General features: G+C 35.8%; 1 protein-coding gene across 1 annotated transcript in view; it reads right to left on the reverse strand.

The window, feature by feature from the left end:
• The window catches only part of FAT1 (FAT atypical cadherin 1), a 102,882-nt gene that overhangs the window by 22,781 nt on the left and 59,144 nt on the right, over positions 1-20,957 (reverse strand). Inside the window, exons 7-13 of the mRNA XM_041479945.1 lie at positions 18,943-19,082; positions 11,186-11,461; positions 10,762-10,972; positions 4,231-8,298; positions 3,421-3,617; positions 1,939-2,092; positions 276-509 (exon numbers count right to left, since the gene is read on the reverse strand). Of these exons, the coding sequence (XP_041335879.1) occupies positions 276-509; positions 1,939-2,092; positions 3,421-3,617; positions 4,231-8,298; positions 10,762-10,972; positions 11,186-11,461; positions 18,943-19,082 (5,280 nt within the window). The remainder of the gene's footprint in view (positions 1-275; positions 510-1,938; positions 2,093-3,420; positions 3,618-4,230; positions 8,299-10,761; positions 10,973-11,185; positions 11,462-18,942; positions 19,083-20,957) is intronic.

A 20,957-nucleotide genomic window follows, 5' to 3' on the forward strand; every position in this document is an offset into this window, starting at 1 on the left:
CCTTGTGACAGTTAAAATTCCCTACATTTTGTCTCTTCCCCCCTCTCCTCTTTTCTGCAAAGATACTATAGGCATGTCTTCCAAGCTACTCACACATGAAAGTCAGGTGTTAAATGATTTAGCAGACCAAAATATATCTTTCAGAAGTCTAATCCTGAATGGTATTGAACATCTGTCAGCTTTACTGAAACAACTGACACCTCTCAGGATAAAACTAAAGAAATACTACTGTAAGTCTGAGAACATGACAAAAGTATCAGTCAAAGAACTCATACCTGCATCTGCATCTGTTGCCTGCACTCTTGTCAAAAGGGTTCCAGGCTCTGTGTTTTCAAATACTGTAATGGAGTAAGTGTCAGTTGTAAATTCTGGGGCATTATCATTCACATCTTCCAGAGTTAGGATAATGTTAGCTTGGCAGAATCTTCCTCCTCCATCTGTGGCTTTCACTAGAAGATGATAAACTGCTTGCTGCTCTCGATCAAGTGCCATTAATGTTTTCAGTTCACCTACAAACAGCATAACACATAAGTTGATGTAAATTGCAAGGTTTAAGTATGCCAAACGTGTTTTCTCCTAAAACCAGAATAGCTAAACAACAATTTTCTTGTTTACAGTAATTTCATCAGTGGCTAAATCAACAGCTGTACTGTATTAATGTACTCTACTTTGGGCAAAACATGTAAGTCACCTGCCTTTTCAGCTTGAAAAGATTAAGAACTAATACACTTTATTTTTTTTTCTAATGTTCTTGAAACAGAAATTAGCTAAACTCTCTGAGAGCGCAGAGAGAGAATACATGCAAAAATGCATCTGTGTTTGTGCAAAGTAAATTAAAATATTAGAACTCTGCTCTGGCTTTAAAAAAATGCGAGGTTACATCCACGTCTGGTTTTTCTTGGCTATTTAGTTGTATTCCTTCCATAGGTATTAGTATTTCCTCCTCTAACATTCCATGAATAAACATAGCTATTCACAATGAGGTCTTAACTGCTACTACAGACAAACCTCTAGATTGCTAAAACACACTTTCTTTCCAAAGTGACAGAAAACATGAGAGGCAACTACTATGTGTAGTCATTGTTGCCTAATAAACAGTTCAAAAAAGTATTATGAAACACTTTTTGTGAGTATTCTAGCCGTACTAATTCTCAATTTATGTTACAATATAGTAGCATGTTACACAGGTGACATTCAAAGTCAAAAAAAGCCCCAAACCCATTAAGTAAGTCCCTTCTCTTTTATTTTGCCACTGAAGTTTTCTAATCTCTTCTACTTGCATTACATTTTTATATTCATCTTACTCCATTTTTTTACACTGTTTACCTTCCTACTGCTTGTCTACTGCAGCCTGCACAGTATAGGATTTTGGCAATAGCTGTGACCTATACTGTAATACAAAACACACAAATTCCATGAAGACCAAAGTGAAGCAAGCTAAAAGTTGATCTCATGTATACTTTTGAGTGAATCTCATTCTAATAAAACAGGGGGCACTTCTGGTGTTTACTATGGAAAGGAAATTTTTTGCTCCATCTAACCTCATCCCATTTAATTTTCCAAAACAAAAGATGGCCAAGAGAATCTGAATGAAGATATTTCACAGTTACAAACCCTTGTTGCTGTTACAAACTACAATGAATATAAAAAGAGCAAAATTTATGGCATACTTTTATTCCAGTCACTTCAGCATGGAAGTTTCTGGCTTCAGGGCAATTACGCTGTTTACACTTTAGTTCCTCATAAACTAAAATACTTCCCTTTTGCCTGACTTTATTCAATATATTATTAGCATTTGTGTAACAGAAACTCACATTTTAAACTGATGTACAGTAAACCAACCCTTAGTGGAAAGTTTTAACAACTGACATGTCTTAATGTAATAGCAAAGCATTTTATAAAATGAGGTGACTGGAATCTTGTTTAATGTATAATTACCTGTGTCTGGAGCGAGTCTGAATTTTTCTCCTCCTGTGCCATGCAGTGTGTAAGTAATTTCTGCATTGGAACGAATATCTGCATCTGTAGCAGATACCTGCATTATCAGTTTTCCAGGAAGGGCATCTTCAGGTACTGAATCAGCATATAAAGTCTGCAAGATTTTAAAGTTACATTGAAAAACTAAACATACGAAATAAGCAGAGCTTGGAAAAGGGAGGGAAAGAAGGAATGATAGAGGAAAAAATATTCTGTTTGAATGTCTGGTAACATATATATTCATGTGAATCAGAGGATGAAATAACTGAAAATTAAAAGAAATTATGATTTTCTAATTAATTACTTCACATTAATTCAATTATTCAGAAAGGTATTTAATACTGCAACTATAGGGATTTTTGAACAATAGTGCATTGCTCAGAACTTGAAACACTTGTAACTGATTAACTAATAACGAAATATGTTCCCAAAATAGGAGTTATAAATTCTTGTTAATTTAATTTTTCTCTCTTTTGGTGTATCATCTTTTCTACATCTGTAGATATCTGCCCTTTTAATGACACAAAAGCTTCCGGATTAAATCAAAAATAAGAAAAAGGATTCAGAATTTATTGGCGCTAGGCACTCTTACAGCCCAACCACGTCAGGAATGTGCATTACATTAGAAGCACTAAGCCTTGTAACAACAATATTAACAAAGGGGAAAATAAAAGGAAAAAAAGCTAAAAATTCTGACTTGCCAGTCTGTGTATAACTGCAACCATTTACACAGAAGTAACCAACATAAACATCAACATAGAAAAATAATCCCATGTTCACTGTATACTTGTCCTTCTTAGTACAAGGGAAGATTTAAAGCTATAACATGAAATCTGTGTTCAACTATGAAAAGTCCAAAAGAGGCAATAACACATTTTGCAGGGGCTATCTTCTTGAGTTTTTTCCATTCCTTATTTTTCATGTCCATTTCTGCAACTATAAAAATCTGGTAAGGTAGACAGCTTTGTAACAAGAAAACATTTATGGCTTACAGATTTTTGGTGCTGTTGACTGCAATTGCAGAGCAACATTCCACTCTTTTCAACTCTTTTATCACAGGAAATACACATATATTTCAACTAAGCAATGGGATTCACCTTTCTTTAAAACTTTGCTTCTTTCATAAAATAGAGCATATAAATGATGATGGCCACAGCTTAAAATAATTATTTTTGGAAAAGAATTAACATAGGAGAAATGTACAACAATTCTCCTTATATCTCTCCAATACCCACTGAGTGTCAATGTATTGTCTTTGGATTTTTAATAAATCTGTCTGCGAAGTATCTTTTATTTGACAGCATTCCATCTTAGTAGTCCAAATTTTTCTTACTGGTTTAAAAGGAACAGCTATTTGTCAGTCTCCTGAGAAGCAATTTCACCGAAAATGCAAATTTTATGTATGAAAGCAGCTGGTAATGGAAGATACAAGACTCTGCTTACCTTTTCACAAACAGGGCTATTATCATTAGCATCAAGGACTTTAACCTCCACCACAGCTTTAGCTGCAAAGGTCCCATCAGTAGCTGTAATATTTAGAAGATAATTATCCTTTTCTTCCCTGTCCAGAGGCTTTTTGACATAGACCTTCCATTCATTCTGTATATTTTCAATAGCAAACTGTCCCAAAGGATCACCTCCTGAAATACGAAAAGAAATATTTATTTAAAGATGGAGATTTGTACTATTACTCTATCAAAATTAAGGTATAGAAAAAAAAAAAAAAAAAGACAAAGAAAAAAAAAGCAGGCACTCTCTGTGGCTTTATGAGGAAACAGCTTCATTTCCCAGGTAGAAATTGTCAGTAGATGCTCACACAACCAATTCAACTGTGGTCAACAGAATCCATAAAAATTAATTTAGAAATTCATGTAGCATTATAGAAAACATCATATGACATCCACTAAATAGAAACAATAAAATACTCCACTGGAAATTAAGAGCCTATTATTTTGTAAAATTTCTTTCATTTGTTCTTCAACTGCATCTCTAATCTAAATACAGTTTTTAAAATAAAATTTGATATATAAATAATATGTAGAGAAAGGCATCTTAAGCAAGGCACACATGAAACAAAGTCAACTAAAATTCATTTTTCCACTGAAGTTTTTAATATTCGTATTAAGACACACACATTCTTTCTTTGCAGCTCTGTGGTTTCAAACACTTTCCAATCTCTTCAAAGATTAAGTTCTATACCATCATTCTAGCACCACTCAAAAAGTTATTTTGACATTACCCAAAAAGACTTACCTGTGATGTAATAAAAGACTTGTCTATTGGTTTCTTCTGTATCAGCATCTGTTGTACTCAGGATGGCAATTACCCCACCAGGAGGGTCATCCTCACTGACTGTTCCTTTATATATCTCTGCAGTAAACCGTGGAGGATTGTCATTCACGTCTGTGACAGTAACTTCAACCACAGCCGTAGAAGACAGTTGAATTTTTTCACCCCGGTCAGATGCAACCACTGTGATTTTGTATTTGTCTCGTTTCTCATGATCAAGTTCTTTCAGAGTGGTAATCCAGCCAGTTTCCATGTTTATGGTAAAAGACTCTATAATGTCTAGCTCTTGAGAAGGATCTAAGCTGTAAGTAACCTGCCCATTGAGTCCTGAATCTAAGTCAGTGCCTTTAACCTGTATGACTCTTGTTCCAGCTGGTGTGTTTTCTACAATGAATGCTTCATATGGGTTGGACTCCAAAATGGGTTTGTTATCATTTGCATCTTTTACTTGAATGCTAACCTCTACCGAGGAAACAACATTATAATCTTCATTTGCATACTGTGCTTGAACTGAGAACTGGTACCACTTAGTTGTTTCATGATCAAGATTCTTCTCAAGTTTCAACTCTCCAGTCTGTCGGTCAATCACAAAAAAGTCATCTTTGTTACTTTCAGGAGTGTTCCCTTTGATCAGACTATATACTATGGTCTGATTATGCTCTGCTTTGATAACATCTATCACAGTTCCAATTGGAATGTCCTCAGAGACAGTATAAGAATAAAATGGTTCTGAAAATTTTGGAGTAGGCACTTCTGGTGGGAGTATTCTGGCATAGACAGGAACAACTGACTCTTTTTGGGGGGATCCACCATCAATTGCTCTAACAAGGAAAGTAAGAAACTCATTTTCCAAACCAATTAAGCTTTCTTTAGTAGTAATTATACCAGACAAAGAATCAATTTCTAAATTCTCTTCTACATTTTCAGACTCTGCTTCAATAGAATATGTGATGTCTGCATTTGTACCTTCATCAGCATCAGATGCCCAGACTTTAATGACCGAAGTACCCCGTGGAATATTAGTCCCAATATTTACTTCATACTCTGTTGCTCGGAATTGAGGAGCATTATCATTGTCGTCTGTAAGTATCACATTAACAGTACAGAAAGCAACTTTCCCTCCTGAATCTTTGGCCATTAAACTAATGGCAATTACTTTTTCTGCTTGTGTTTCACGGTCAAGCTTTTCAGAGGTAAATATCTGCCCTCTCTCATTTGTATAAAATCTATCTTTGGCAAAGTCATTTACAATGTGGTAAGTGATGTGGCCATGTGTACCAGAGTCTTCATCTGTTGCTTTAACTTCAGTAACCAAAGTATGCAATGGAGCATTTTCAGCTAGTTCAACCTCATACTCATTCTGGCTGAAAACAGGACTGTGCATGTTGGCACTGATTACACTTATACGGACTTGGGCTGAGCTTCTGAAGACGCCATCAGAAACAGACACATTAAGATTATAATGTGACTTCAGTGTCTGTCTGCGAAGGTTTGAGATGGTGATAATGCCAGTTTTACTATCAATCACAAAATTCTTCTGATCATTGCCTGTCAGAATGGAGTACTCCAGCTTGTCAACATCTGAACTATCTGCATCTGAGGCTTGCACACATGTCACAAAATGTCCTCGAGGAGCCAGTTCACTAATTTTGGCTTCATAAAGCAATTGGCTAAAAAGAGGGGGGTTATCATTGAGATCAGTTACATCCACAGTTACAACAGTATCACTGCTCAAGGGCAGCATGCCGCCATCTACGGCCCTTATTAGTAACTTGTGCTGCTTAATTTGTTCGTAGTCCAAAGTTTTTGCTGTAAGGATGAGTCCAGTGCTGCTATCTATGTGAAAGTAGTCATGACTTTCACTATTATCCTCAACCAAGTGATAGGAAATTCCCCTGTTGGTTCCAGAATCGGCATCTGTGGCGCTCACTTGTGCAACAGATGTTCCAACGACAGATGCTTCAGAAAGTGTTGCAATGTAAGACTGTTCTGTAAACACAGGAGGATTATCATTGATGTCTTCCACTATTATGTCTACAAACACATCAGCATGTGCCCCATTGAGGGAGTCAGTTGCTCGAACACTCAGTTTATAGGCTGGATGAGACTCAAAGTCAAGAGGGGCAACAACATTTATAACTCCAGTGTTGAAGTTGATAGTGAACTGATTGAAAGGATCTCCGCCCGTAATGCTGTAAAACACCTTGAGTCCTTCAGGGCTGTTTGCTTGTATATGTACCACAGGGCTATGGAGCTGAATGTTTTCTGGTATCTCTGCACTGTAGAAAGGCTTTTCGAACACTGGCATAGCTTTATTCATAACTGTAATTGGGACTGTAACTTCAGCTGAAAATGCAGGGTCTCCTCCATCTTTTGCCACTACTGTGACCAGATACTCCTTATTTAGTGTGTCTGGTTCAAACTTCTTCTTCAGGGAGATTTCACCAGTGGGATCAATCTGGAAATGCTCATGATGTTCTTTCAGATAGTAACGCACCTCTCCATTTTTGCCTGTATCTTTATCTACTGCTGTCACACGTTGAATAACATAGCCTGCTTCAGAGTCTACTTTAACAGCAGCATAATATGGAAGATTGACAAAAAATGGAACATTATCATTTACATCTTCTACTGTGACTTTAACTACAATGTGTGCAACAACTGATGGCTTATTTTCCTCTGTCACTTCCACGACCACATCAAAAGATTCTTGCTGTTCACGATCAAATGGTATTCCTGTTGTTGAAAGGACTCCTGAAGTTTGGCTAATTTTAAATCTGCTGTCTGGATTTAGAATATGGTAAAACAAAGGCTTATTTATTTGATTCCCTATAGCAGTAACAACAGCTATTGTTTTTGCCTCTGTTGAATTCTCCTGCACTGTTGCAAAGTAAGAACTCTGTGTGAACTTCAGTTGGCTTGTTTTGCTTTCTTTCACATTAATTTTTACAGATGCAGTGCTTGCAAATCTGCCATCAGATGCTCTCACTGTTAATTCGTATCTGCTTCTTAACTGAGTTGTGTTTTGTACTGTTATATCTCCAGTCTTAGGGTTTATTGAAAATTTTTCTCCAATGTTGCCTTCAATAATAGAATAAATTAATTGGGAAAAAATGCCTGAATCTGCATCAGTGGCATTTACACTGATGACTTTCACACCTTTATAAGTTGGAACCAGAAGGGATGTCTCATATAGCTCTCTTGAAAACACAGGAGGGCAATCATTGATGTCAATCACATAAATAGTAACATTAGCTGCATATTCTGCATATAGACGTGGTATCCCTGTATCATGTACTTGCACTGAAAAGTGGAAAATATTTGTCTCCTCATAGTCCAGACTCATTACTGTCCGAATGGCACCAGTGCTAGAATCAATGGCAAAATACTGGCGGACAGATGGTTCAACAATTTGATAAACAAGCAAAGCATTAGATTCTTTATCAGCATCTGTAGCTCGAATTACTAATGGGACATTCTTGTCAGTCAGAACCACACTGTTAATTGAAGCTGATTCACTGATGAGTCCTGTATATTCAGCCTGCATAAAAATCGGTGCATTGTCATTCTCATCCCGAAGATGTACCAAAACTGTTGCATTACTGGACAAGCCAGCCATGTTTGTTCCTTGCACAGTTAGAGCATAAGAAGGCAAAGTCTCAAAATCAAGTATCTTCTGAGTAACGATGACACCTGAGTTGGGGTTGATAGCGAAGGCATCATCTGTATTACCATCTTTTATTTCATAAACTACAGAAGACTGACTGTACGCTGTAACCATTCCAACAAAACTGCCAATGTTGGCACTTTCGCTGATTTCTGTAGAATATTCTTTGGTTGTGAATTTTGGTGAGGCATTATCAGAAACTGTAACAAATATGTGTACAGAGGTCACTTCACTCATTGGAGGATGTCCTTTATCTGTAGCTTTTACCATCAGGTTGTATTCTTCCTGGTTACTACGATCCAATTCCTTGGCAATTTTAATCATACCCAAAATGGGATCAATAAGGAAGGAATTTCCAATATTTCCTGTAAAGAAAGAAAAAGCAACTAAGAAAGAGGTATACAGAATTTAAGGGATGACTGCTTATTTAGCTCTATACTTAAAGAGACATAGATGGAACAGAGACTATGAAAATTTCTTAGTTTCGCTTGATAAACATTTGCTAGCCTGTCTGGAAAGTTTTCTGTGCTCAAGAGTTGGCAGTAACTTTACTTGTGGAAATACTGCATAAAATATAGTTAGCAAAGCCATCCAAGACTTGAAAATAATGCAAAAATTTTCTTTCAGCAAACTTAAATATCAACTGTAGCTGAAAGGAACTTAAATAAACAAGTTAACGTTAGTGGAATAAAAGTTACATTTTATAATCCAAAACAACTGGAATGTTTTGGACAAGAAGAAAAGAAGGGTTGTAATAAACCCTTGTGAATCTTAATTGTTTATACAATAATTGTTTAAATGACTGTTTCAAAAACAAACTTTTTAAATTGGACAAATAGTTACCTCTCTCTTAATTTCCTATTCCTACACAGACAAGTTATTCCCTGTGAACATATTAGAAGAAAAACAATGCCTGCTGAGAAGAACCAGCTGCCATTTAACATAAACACTTGTTTGCTTCAAATTTTGAAATATAAAGATGAACTACACTGCATACAAGACTCTGTTAAATCTTAGCATATTTAATACATGAGCATTTTACTTACCTAAAAAATTACATTACTAAAGCCATGATCTCAGCATGAAAAAAATCTTTAAAAATTTCTGAGTTCTGCACACAAGTAGGCAAGAAGGAGGTTTTGTGTTTTGTTTGGGTTTTTTTACTGTTGGTTTTGTTGGTTTGGTATTTTTGGGTTTTTTAGAGGAGACTTTAAACACAGTGGCATTCTTAGAATATCCCATTACAAATCTGAGCAGCCATTACAAGCATTTAAGGAATGTTCCTTCCATTTGCTTAGAATATCAATTATAATGTTTTAACCTCCCAGTAGATCACAATCCTATAAAATAAACCTTACAGGTCTTACATTTACTCCTACAAAAAGCTAGAAAAAAGGAACAGAACAGCATGTCATTTCATTCTAGACTGCAGGCACACACATTTTTTCTTGCCATTGTTTAGCATTCATAAAACAAGCACTAACAAAATGGGAAAGGCAAGAGAAAAATTTCATGGACGTTGGTGTCCTGTTTAGTAAATGTCATATTTCTAGAAATGACAAAAAAATCTCATGCAGTTTAAATAAGTTATGAGACACTCAAAAACATTAATTCTTGTCAGAGTATCATAATCACAGCTTTGTTTCAAAGCAGTGTTAAAGTATGCTTTCACATGAAAACAGCACTTTGGGGAAGAAAAAGAATATATTTATAGAAAATAATTCCTATCCTTTACACAGCAATTTATGTAGGATAAAAAAAAGCACATATCACTTTGCATGCAACAGAAACTAAGTAACTTTTTGCCTGTTGTTGTTCTCTTTAATATATAGTCTCTTATGCTTGTTACTGGGATTTTAATTTTAATTTTTTTTTTTACCTTGAAAGCAGTATTTCACATAAAGAATGAAATCTAAGTAACTTTTTTTTTTCTAGTCATGTTGCCTACAAAGGTCAGGACCTTGATAATGGCAAACTTGTATTAATTCAGATTTAATGGACTGAATTAAAACCCACTTCTGTCTGATAACTGAACTCAATCAATGTCATTCTGATTTCTAATATTAAAAATTGCCAGAATTTGAACCACATTATTGTAGGCAAGTTCAGAAAGAAATTCTGAGGTTAAAAATAAGGAGCAGTTCTTTCCTGGCCTGCAATCTGCAAGGAGTCTTAATGCCAAATTGACCAACTCTTAAGGAATTTTCAAATATTTTAATAAGCTAGAATAGCAGACCCACTACTAAAACCAGCCAGAGGCAAGTATAGAAAGCAACTGCTTATTTGCTGCATCTATCAAAAAAAAAAATTACCTTAAAAGCTGGGATTAATTAGGAGTTTGGTACATGTATATTTAAGTTATTTTTGAGCTCCTTACTTGTGCACTATATTAAACACAAAAGCACTTGTCTCAGGCTCTTACTCTATTCATCAAACCCTTGCTTTGCCTGTGCCACAAAAAATAAGACCTAAAATATCAAAATAGAATGCATTTTTAGACCTGAATGGAATGGTTTCTTACAGAAATTACAGATTCTGTAATTTCTAAAGAAATTACTCTTTTTGAGCGTTCCAAAATGGCTTTTTCTTCCCCTACTACTAAAATATGCCAAATGTATCTAGAGGATAACACAAATAGCTAAAGGATATAGACGAATATTTGTAGTTTTCTTTTAAGTACTCTGAGGCTGTATCTTCAATACATCTCTCAGAATATGGCACATAAACCTGCACTGCCCCCTTTTTTTCCCAGATACCTTTTCACACATCTACAGTTGAAAAACTATCCGCGAGTTCAACGGACTGAAAATGTAAGAAAGTGAATATACCTGATTCAATGGAGTACACAATTTCTGCATTTTTCCCTTTGTCCTTATCTAATGCTGTAACCTGGAGTACTGCTGATCCAACAGCTGCTGACTCATAGACTCGTCCTTCATAGGAAGGGCTGGTGAACCACGGGGCGTGATCGTTTGTGTCACTGACATTGACGACGACTCTGGCGTAGTTGCGCTTCACAGGGACATCTTGATCTCGAACCTGCAACAGTCAGCACATCACCAGGAATGAGCACTGGTATTTCAGTAGTTCATCAGATATTAGCAGTAATTCAAGGTGCAATCAGCCACAGAGTCAAAGACTGCACAAAAATTAAACCTACAAATGAATGTTTGAATTATGGGGACAAACTAAAATGACATTTACAAGTATCTGTGTGTAATTCACAACAGAAGAAATCTCATGTGTACTTACCATTATTGTGAGAATATGCTGGTTCATGGTCTCATGATCCAGTTTTTCTGAGGTATAAAGGGAGCCAGTTGCAGGGTCCAGACGAAATTTTTTAAGACTAATGGGATCAGTGCTGCCCTGCATAGTATAAATCAGTTTATTCTTCTCATCTCTGTCTGTGGCACTGACTTGCAGAATTTCTGTCTCTGGTAAGGTATCCTCAGGTATAACAACTTCATATTTTGAAGCAGAAAACTGAGGCCTGTGATTATTTGTGTCTATAACTTTGATGTACACCTGAAATGATACAATGGGAAGGGGAAAACATTGATGATATTTGGTAAAAAGAAATGAAAGGAGGATATTCTGCTAAAAATCAGACCACAATACTGAAGTAATACCACCTCAAGACAATTTTATTTTGCTGAGAGGAGGAGGGATCCAAGATGTATAGGAAAGAAGAATGTCATTAAGGCCAAATCTGCCTCACCTTCCTCAAAGTCAAACCAGAAATCTGTACAACCAGAAACATCTTAGATAAGACATCTTAAAGGGAATGATATTTGTCCAAAGCTAGACAAAAAAAAAAATCCTTCTTAATTTTGGAATTAAATATTTAAAATATACAATATGGATACTAGAGTGGGTAAAAAAACTTACAATTTTAAGCCATGTTTTTTCAAGGTGGTGCATGCGTAACACTCCTCCTTGCCCTAACATAAAACCAGCCCTCTTTCAGCCCCTCATATCTGCAAGCCTAGGCAAGAATAGAAAAGTGGTGGAATTGCTACAAAAGTGCATTATTTTGAAGAACTGCCGGTGGTTTTGTTTACTCCTCTCTAGCAATGCAGCACAATTTCAGCATAGCTCACTGGTCACCAACACGATTTCTCTGAAATTACAGTCAAATTAAATTAAATCTGATGCTTCAAATTGCTTCTTTGTATAATATTGCTCACTGGAACAACATGAGAACCCTGCAGCCCCACTTGCTTTACACAGCAACAAAGTTTTATATGAAAAGGGTAAGACAGACAGCTACCATCCTGTTCCTTCAACAGCAATAACATCAGACAAGTAACAGTAATGCAAAGGAGTTAGCAAGTAGACAGCAAAGCTCCAGCAGCACACAGCTAAATTCAGGTTCTTTATGTGCTGCACGTACAGCCATGCTTTTATCCATCCAAAGGTTAGGAGCTTTGTATAAATTTGTTAAGAGCTATATATAAACAGGTTTTTAAAATAGGTACTTACAATATTGTAAGTGGGTTAAATTGCTCTTGGAAGACACTTACTGCTTTCCAATGGTAACTGGTGGAGTCTACAGATGTAATTTAGACAATGTACCAAATTGCATGCAGCAGAAACTAAATTAGATGAATCCTGATAGTGGCAAGTAATTAGGAAATGCCATACCTCTTGCTACAGGAAGAAGAAATGTCAACCTTGCAAAACTAGCATCTTACTCTAAAACTGAATCGTTTGGCACACTGATAAAATCCCTTGCAAAATGTTGCTATGGAGACTAAGGAGTTTGGTTTTGTCACGGATTAGAAACAGATTAAAGAAAAGAAACAAAGAGTCAGACTAAATATTGACTTTCAGTGGGGAGAAATATTAATGGTACGTGACCCAGGATACACATTAGGATAAGTTTTTAAATACATTAACTAACAAATTAAATTGGAAAATGAAGAGGAGGAGTGAGTATTATGTTAAAAATGTGATCGTTTTACATCATCACAATTAAACAGGATGCAATAAAGCAACACAAGCATAGCTGTTAGTTTCTTTTTGAATTTTGTATAAATAAAATACATTTAAATACCTCTTGGAAAAAGTAAGACAGGAGGGTCTAATACACTCACAAAGTATTTGAGTAAAAACAGCTGCTCACTGAACAATTGTGCTTCAGAAAAATTAAAAATTATACCAAATGAAGATGAACAAACAATTAAAAAAATATAAAACCCCAACACTCAATACAAATCAAACTGTAAAAAAAACTTTTGCATAAATGAAAATTTTAAAGGCCATATACAATTACAACACTTCTTTAACGAATACTGTGCTTTCAAAATGAACTCATCACCAATTTTTTTATTAAATTTCCACCCTCAAGAAATTAAGGTCAGACTCATAAAAAAAACCAAAGTGAAAAGATGAGGTGTCAAATATAATGAATTTAAATTAAGATTTCTATTTAAGTTTATGTCTATTTCCACTCCCAAATGAGGAAACAGAGAAACTTAGGTTAAAATTGGAAGTGAGAAGGTGTGCAACTACAGAGCAATTCTGTTAAGCAAATCTTTGGAGCAGAAGACATGGCCACCTGTGCTGTTGGTAGTACACAAAACAAATAAAGAAATACAGCATTACTAGAATGGGGCACCACAAAGAACCCACGCAAATGACTAAGTTAAAAGCCAAGAATGTAGTGACTGTAAAACCAACATCAGTACCTGCAGGACTAACCATATATCCAGTGAACCAGTTTAACTGAAAAGTGAGTCGTTGATCAGGATTTAGCATCAAACCTGGTATTAGCTAGTGAAACAATTAAAATGACACATAAGGAGAAATCCTCCAAAAAGTACTGTTGGGCCAAAGAGATAAGGAGTTAGCTCCTCAAAATGTAAAGCATTATTAAATATGAATTACTAAAAAAAATATTGCTAAGAAATAAACATAGTGACTCAGACACTACAAATGGTTAGCTCAGGTATTCCATTACTTGTCACATTAGTTGCTCAGCCTGCAGTTTTTCTCCACACTGGTAAACACAACTACAAATACACAACTTCACATATTAATGCAATTATTTTAAATGTACGCAAAATCCAAAGTTTATCTTAAACTCAAGTGAAAAGTGTTTCACCTACATATTCTAGGATTCATTTTTCTCTCAGTGATGTTATTACTTTATGCCCCTGCACAAATTCTGGTGGACAAGCATAATGCGAGCTGATGGGTTCCCTTTTGGTAACTTGTCTAACTCTGCACACTGGGTTGCTTTAGTAAGGGCAGGGGAAGGAATTACCCCCTTCTGTTTGACACTGGTGGGAAGGTAGATTCACTACCTCCATTCCTGCAGTACAGGAGACACCTTGACAAAATGAAACAAATCCAGTGAGAGGTGATTAAAATCAGTAGGGATTGAAAAGCAATCTGTCCACAGGAGGGGTGCAGGAAAGAGAGCCAGACTCTTCCCAGAGATGCACAGTGAAAGGACAGGAGGTGACACTCACAAGCTCCAACAAGAGAAAATACAGCTAGACTTAAGAAAACTACTTTTTCAAGGAGAGTTGTTAAACACCAGTATAAAGGCAAGTCCAAGGAAGAGGTGGTGTGCTTAGTCCACCCAGGCAGTCAGAGCCTGATGAGTCACTGAAAAACTTGGTCAGCTTTGCAGTTTGCTCTGCTTTGACCAGGAGTTTTAACTAGAACTCCAGGGTTCTTTCCAATGTGAGCTATTAAACAAATATTAAATAAGTGTACTAAGGAAACCCTATTTTCAATTCAGGAATTCTTACTGAGACTAGGCGACAGGTGCTAAATGCGCAATTACCTTTTAATCGTAAGAGGACCAAATTTTCATGTAAACAGTTAAGACCTTGAAGTTAAATGGAAAGCACTTGCAGAAATAACTGTGAGTGCAGTTTTAAAGACCCATATAGAAAAATATGGTTTAGTGTGTCTGACAACAAAACACATGAAGAACTTGTGTTATTCTAACATAACATGCAGCATAAAATAAAACTAGCTTTTGAACATTTCTGAATGAAATGACAAGATTCAATTCAAATGAAATACGCTAATATTATCTCTTAAGAGAGAGTTGCACATTAAAGAGGCACAATATAGAAAAGCTTGACATCAGCAAACCATAACGTGATCTTTGAAACAAAATGCTCTGGAACTAAAGAAACTTCACTCATTTTGCAAAAATGTGCAAGGGCTGTGTTGCACAGCTGACTTCTATCCACAGATCCCACTGACAGAAATGTACACTGGTTATAAAGAGAACAAAGCAGGATTACTTTGAGGAAGGACTTAAAATCTATTAATAATCTGACAGGTGAAACCTAAATTAGCATAGGGATGTATTAATTGCTACTAAGAGGAGATATGTGCCATTAACAAAACATACGCAATGTGTATTATTTAAACATAATGTTTCGATTTTAGGTTACTTTAATATAATTTTTTGTTAACTGATCCTGTGTGGAGTTCAAAATCTACTCCTGTCCCACAATTACATTATAGTTACATGGACATGTTTATATAATTTTTCATAAATAAAAAGCTGTATTATCCAGAGATGATATAACTTCATTCCAGCTCTAAATGTCTCTGTAGAGCAGTGTAACTGCAAGCAAAACTACATGCAAAAATTTAGTAAATGAAGATTATTCTATACTTCATTCCAAAAGTATCATGTCCATAAAAATTTTGCAAAAAGCAACATTAAATATTCTGCAATAGCAAAGCAATAGGTAAAACGTTGCAATTAGCTGTAAGCCATCTGAAATATTACTTTCAATGGAAAAAAATTATATACATAGCAATGACTGCAAGTAGCTATAGGTAGAAATAGGACCATTTCTTTTAGTTTTCCCCCAAAAATCAATTCAATAGTTCATTTATCACTACTTAGAGCCTGTGAATAATCTTTTCTGTTTCAGTACATAGGTATGCTGACTTGTGGGATTTAGTTATTTAGTTTCTGCATTTTTATTTTATTTTTAATCATAATCCTTCCAAGCCTGACAATAGTAATTTCTAACATCATGTCAAACACCACTACTGTAGGCCTGGAATTTGTTTGTCCTTGTTTTGCCTCATGCATTTGGCATTTAGATGCATGCAAAATTCTAACAGACTCCACGCCTACTATTGCTTTATTTTTCAAAAAAGCTATTTAACTGAAGTCCTGAAAGAGTCAAATGCTCTACAGATGTTAATGGCCCAAGGCCAGCAAATGCCTTCCAGTTTAAAGTCAGATTCAATACACTGCTTTTACACAGTAAGATTTTAATTTCTTGTGCCCCTCCCCAATTTCTTGCAAATGCCATTTCCTTTTTCAAATTAAATATAAAATTACTTACTCTGCTGTTAATCAAGATCTGTTAAATTGGTTATATCCAGTGTTTACAGCAATTACTTTGTAAGCTAAAAGCTCTGTATGGCATATTGTTGTTCCTCATGTACGAACTCACAATTCAGAATTTCTTTTGCCTGTCGCTCCATTTTAACTGTTCATCAGCTCTTAGGAGAATCCAAACCACCTTAGCATTTAAACTTCAACCATCAGTATTTCAGCAGTGAGTACTGGAGTTTACACACTAGCAGCCATAAAACACACTTTCAATTCTGATTTTGTATCAACATTTTAACACCCCCAATTTAAGCCTGATCTGAAATGCATCTTTTGAGGGATAGTCCTGAGGATTATTTTAACAGATTAGTGCATTTGGTGGGCCAGGAGTTATGGAGGAGATAAGAGAATCAATTAAAATCAGGATTATTCACCAACAGTTGCAGAGTTTGAACTAATCCTCAATCCAATACACCACAGTGAGACTCCAACAGCAACAGCATAACTTGTGCTTATCCCACAAGCAGGGCAAAAGAAAGACAACGCAAAGGAAGTCTTTGTGCTTGTTTGTAACAGAAACCACAGTCTCTGATCCTGCCAAGCCTAACTGAGAGAGGAAGAGAAAGATATGAAAAACAACCACAGAAAAAGCAATCACAGAAATGACAAAATGTGAGACTACTACTCCAGTTCTTCTGGAGAAGAGTGCTGTGGGCTAAATGTTTATAATGATCACTTAGCTTTACAAAATGTTACAATAACAAATTCATTTAAGGAACAAAAAGTACACTGTGTGTTCCCAAGAAGAACTAAATTAATCACATAACTCAGAGGAAAAGAAGGGGTGAGGGTCAAAGTAATTTTTTGACCTTCCCATTCTTGGTTGTTTTAAAAGACAAAGCAGATTATGGTTCAACTGTGACAGCTCAGGACATCTGCATAAATTTAGCTATGCCAGCAGCAGCATTGGATAGGCTATCTGCATTCACCAAGGCCCTATATTAAGCCTTGCCTAGTCCCCAGCGACCCCAACACACTGTATGATGGCATTTTTGAATGCAGTTTTTGGAGAGGGGGAAGTGTTTATGGAAAAGCCTCTTGCTGTCTTTTTGAATGTTAGCTGAATTTGTGTTTCCTCTATTTTCTGTCCTAAGAAATTCCTGCCTTCTATCCAGCATTCTGTAATCACTAGAAGTGAATCTGCTCCATATTTTTACTACAAGTAGGTGAATTTAATAAATTTACAGCAGGATTCTCCAAACCTTTTATGGTGGTTATCAGCAGCAGAGGAAATGGCACCACAGCTGACTGCAGAAAGCTCCTACTGGGAAACCTCTTGCTGTCTTTAAAGATTCATGGTCTAGAGAAATCACTCACAATTGTCACCTCTAAAGAAAAGGAATTTCTCAAAAGAAACTGCTAAACTTGGTCACCTTCTACTATCAAATTTACTCTCTTTGACCTATCAAGGCTCCAGACATGCAGCCAGCTCAATAAAGATTCTGTTTAAAATCCCTAACATTGACAAGAAACATATTTTCTTCTGACTAAAAGCAGAAGACAGCATCTAAGACATTAGAAAAGATAATAGAAAAACGTATGTACTGCACAAAAGCTGAACACGAAGAAATTGTATTTGTAGCACAGATCTCCATGTACAGAAAAAACAGCAGCAACCCACTTATTGCTCTTTGAGTGCCTGAAGGGTAGGTCAATGATAGGGGCAGTAAATACAGACACATCACTGTCCAAGTCCAACAGCCTTTAATCAGTAAATAAAGCCTTTCTATCTGGAAGAAAAGAGAAGCTCCTCTGTAATCATGGCTCTATTCACACCAACCTCAGCTAAACTGTACTTTCAAATATAATTCAGGTTCTGGGCTGGGAAAAGAAACTAGATGGGAAAAACAGGCAGGATATACATCATGAACTACTTTACTATGAATTAGACAATAGTGTTAGAAAAGGCTTCTGCACCTTTAAGTAAACTTATTAGTCCAACTGCAAAGAATTGCCACCATCAGAGAGCCTTCGGAAAAAGTAATTTTAAAACATTGGTTTGGCTGAGGTTGCTGCTTTTTGGAAATTGCTAAACAATTGCTACTTTCACCAAAACTAAAATAAAGTATTCGGGACAATACAAAGAGATGTTATAATCTAAACCTTGTTTCTACACGTACGCTATGCAGAAAAAGCAGCTTAGTTTCTTGGACATTGTACAACTGGTCATCCACGGATCTTCCAGGGGGAGGGGAACCACAGAATTTTAAAATGGTTGTCTTTAAATTTCAAATACAATAATCACTTTATGTAGTGATTTTGGAGGAGTTTGTAAAGAGGAGTAATCCAGATGAGTAGTATTAATCCTTTTCTTGTAAGAAAGTCATGCATGCAGGGGCTTAGTTTCTGTTTTCATTTATTTAGCTATAGGAACAAGTTATAACTTTAAAGCTGTTGGTTCAGACTACAGTATAGTAACACACTACCTTTACACCTAAGCCACCAAACAACATGGCTCTGTGAATATGAGAATTCACTTCTATTTTAGACAAAATCCATAATTTAAATAAACCATGTTCATTGTCTAGGATTTAAAAAATGGTGAGAAGAAAACCTAACAGCTTCCCCACCCTCCAGCTACATACTCTTTTTATAAGTGCTTCATCAGAAAGTTCATTACCTGAGTGCTGATAGATCTGGTTCCATCTGTTGCTTCTACTGTCAAGTTGTAATTTGATTTCTGTTCTGCATCAAGAGGTCTTGCAACAATGATAGTTCCTGTGCCCTTGTCCACATCAAATCGACTGTCATAGTTGCCACCTTGTCCAGGAAATTGTGAGAGGGAGAAGTTAATAAAAAGCACTATTGCATTATCGTTTTTATGTATGATAATGTTCTGTCTTCCAACGCTTAATGAAGGTGGAACTATATATATACACACATATATTTATACATATATTTAGTTTAAATATTTTAGGTTTTTTTCCTGGTAACACGATATGCTGCTAATAGATATTTAAAACTGAGTAGTTTTGAACAAAGCTGACTTGCCCAGCTCATGGAAAGTCAGCAGGGACATTCTTATTAGCAAGATTCTCTACTTAAAAAAAAAAAAAATCCATGGAATTTAATGATTCCATACAGCCGTAAATTGAGAATTACTGCATCAAATGCAATAGTTCCTTTTGGGCAGATTATCAGCTAATAAGTGAAAAACATACTTTTTATCAAAATACATTAAAATCCCATTCGACATACAGTCAAAATTTTGTCTTTTGGAGCAGAGTACATATTATGATATTCACATATGTCTATAATAAGGCTGAAAAAGCTGCAGTAACTCCAAAGGATTATCATCTTAATGTTGAATATCTAAAGAATTTACTATCTCAGTCATACTGAGATAGACAGGATTTAGAATAGTGCTAAATGTTTAAATGCCCAATGTTTAAATATGGCCAAGTTCCTTTTCTGAAGCAAATTATCTTAATTTCCCTTGTGAAACTTTCAAATTACTCTTTGAAATACAGTTAAATAACTGTGTAGATCAATAGCTACACTCAGTTGCTTAAACATTTAATTGATCATCATCCTGGCACCTGGAGCAGACTGTCCTGAGAATGCAATGTCCATTAAGCCCAAACACTATTAGCGATGATGAATATTGCCATTTAACTACAATTGCTTTAGACCTCTCAATAAACTGCCTAAAATGGAAGAATCAATTCTTATTTTGGTCAAGCCAGTGCTAGATATGGCAAACCAATTTTTCCTAATTATGGGCATGTGTTTTTCTAATTATTTTACAAGGCTAGCAGATAGCATTCAGATATCATCTGAGTGATTTTTTTTCCTTTAACAAGATTATACATGCTAAGCTTTGCAAATCGCTAAATGCGTTTTATGAAAAGCCAAGGTCAGAAGTGAGAGGGTAAAGTTCCAAAGGTTGCAAATTTGAACTTAGTCCAAGAAAAAAACAGTAAATACTGATATGAGCCCCCATTCACATGTAAAAAGGATTTCACCTTTAGAAGGTTCTACTGCATGACAAACATATCAGTTTAGGAAAGATGGGCTGGATTCTGCTTCACTGGATTTGAGATATTTCACAATGACCAACATTACATGATTCTTCTAGTTCAATTGAAAGCCAACTCCTCTAACTAGCCCACCAGCAGTTTCTGAATCACTCAAATGGATAGAAACTGGACATCATGAAAGGCAGCAGCTTTTTTCTTAACAGATGAATTTTTTTAATGGGCTTTGTGTAGTATGTCAGTTTTAGAAGGCAAATCTAGTTTTGCCTTTCATAGCTGGCAGGCAAAACCATTTTCTCAGATGTCTCAATGTTCTCTACATTTTAAGGGAAGAGTAAAATGAATGAGCATGAATCGGTACAGTCAGTTTTCCTGACACAAGGAAAAGCTCTCTAACCAACATTTTTCCCTTCCTTACCAAGAATATCACCAGGGCATTGCCTTATTTGTAGTAGTAGTGATATCTGGTGATCCGCTGAAGCAGAACTCAACCCAAACTTCTGCATCTAGTACACTGGAAGTGTAACAGCAACAATTTTGGCCAAAGCCAAAACTGGATGCTCAGAATTGATGCTGTATAAATGTAATGATGACAAAACAAAACAAAAACGAACCTGTCACAAATGCAACCGTGAGCACTTTGATTTCCGAAGGGTTA

This window comes from Pyrgilauda ruficollis, unplaced genomic scaffold (assembly GCF_017590135.1).
Source record: "Pyrgilauda ruficollis isolate IOZ18807 unplaced genomic scaffold, ASM1759013v1 scaffold5, whole genome shotgun sequence".
Classification (NCBI taxonomy): domain Eukaryota; kingdom Metazoa; phylum Chordata; class Aves; order Passeriformes; family Passeridae; genus Pyrgilauda; species Pyrgilauda ruficollis.